Genomic DNA, 1250 nt, shown 5'->3' with positions numbered 1-1250 from the left:
GGGGGTACAGGCAGGAGGAGGGGTTGGGGGTAGGGGGAAAGGTGGGCTCACAAAAGAAGACCTGACTCCAGCCCTGCCGGGGCTCTGGGTGGGGTCGTGGGGTGGGATAATCCCTAGGGCAGAGGGTGTCTGGGTGGGGTGTGCGGAGAAGCCGCCCCCACTCCAGGCTCTGCTCACCTCCGCTCCCTGCTCTCGCCTCGCCGCCCCAGACCTGAAGGATGTCTCTGGCGGACGAGCTGCTGGCTGACCTGGAGGAGGCGGCGGAGGAGGAGGACAACTTTGTGGATGAGGAAGATGAGCCGGCCATTGAGGATGTGCAGGAGGAGATGCAGCTGGACCTCAGCGTCGACTCGGTCAAGAGCATTGCCAAGCTCTGGGACAGCAAGATGGTGAGAGATGGGGCCTTACCCCTCTAGGGGGCACTGGCTCCCATCCAGCCCCAGGGCAGGGACTGGCCGGCTCAGGGAGGCAGGGAATGGGGCAAGGGGCCTCTCCCTTCTAAGGGGTGCTGGCTCCCATCTGGCCCCAGGCGGGGGGCGGGCTGGCTGGCTTGCTTGGGGGCAGTGAATGAGACATGGGGCCTCTTTTCTCTAATGTCATGCTGGGGCATTGAGGTCAGCCCTGACTCGGAGGGGAGAGCATCCCCTACTGCTCCCCTTTCCCCCACTTGCTTCATCTTTTCCAAGTACAGAAGAGCCTGCTGTGTTTTCTCTTGGCAGTTTGCGGAGATCATGGTGAAGATCGAGGAGTATATCAGCAAACAGTCGAAAGCCACAGAAGGTACTGGATCAGGGATGGGGTGTGGGAGCGCAGCTAACCTCTCTGCTCTGACTGCAAAGGTGGTACCATCAGTATCACAGCACCTCCTAGCATTGGGGTCAGCACTGTCTGTGTGGGGAGAGCGCCCCCTACTGAATCCCCACCCTGCTCCCTGCAGCACAGAGCCCCAGTGAGATCCTTACATGCGTTCTCTCCGCAGTGATGGGGCCAGTGGAGGCGGCTCCGGAGTACCGAGTGATCGTTGACGCCAACAACCTGACGGTGGAGATCGAAAATGAACTGAGTGAGTGGCTGCCTTGTGGCGGGCGTTGCTAAAAGAGACGCATGTGGGGGGGGCGCAGTGTGTGTTTGGGGGTACAGGAGGTGCCGTGCAAGGGAGGGGCTTCATCTCCTTTGGCTCATGCTCTGCATGGCGAAGTCAGGGAAGTTCTCTGGCCTGCCTTGTGCAGGAGGTCACATCAGATGGTCAC

The 1250-nt window shown here is 60.9% G+C and overlaps 1 protein-coding gene across 1 annotated transcript; it reads left to right on the top strand.

Moving 5' to 3' along the window:
- Positions 1-153: 153 nt before the first annotated feature.
- Positions 154-1063, top strand: LOC113408336 (U4/U6 small nuclear ribonucleoprotein Prp31-like; the record flags this gene model as incomplete). The annotated part of the gene is made up of 3 exons (XM_026661526.2): positions 154-389; positions 720-780; positions 980-1063. Coding segments are annotated over exons 1-3 (316 nt in total), but the record flags the coding sequence as incomplete, so codon positions are not given.
- Positions 1064-1250: the final 187 nt, after the last annotated feature.

This window comes from Terrapene carolina, unplaced genomic scaffold, assembly GCF_002925995.2.
Source record: "Terrapene carolina triunguis isolate 2854851 unplaced genomic scaffold, T_m_triunguis-2.0 Scaffold8745, whole genome shotgun sequence".
In the NCBI taxonomy this organism is placed as follows: domain Eukaryota; kingdom Metazoa; phylum Chordata; order Testudines; family Emydidae; genus Terrapene; species Terrapene triunguis.
This window is presented reverse-complemented; position numbering and strand designations above follow the sequence as displayed.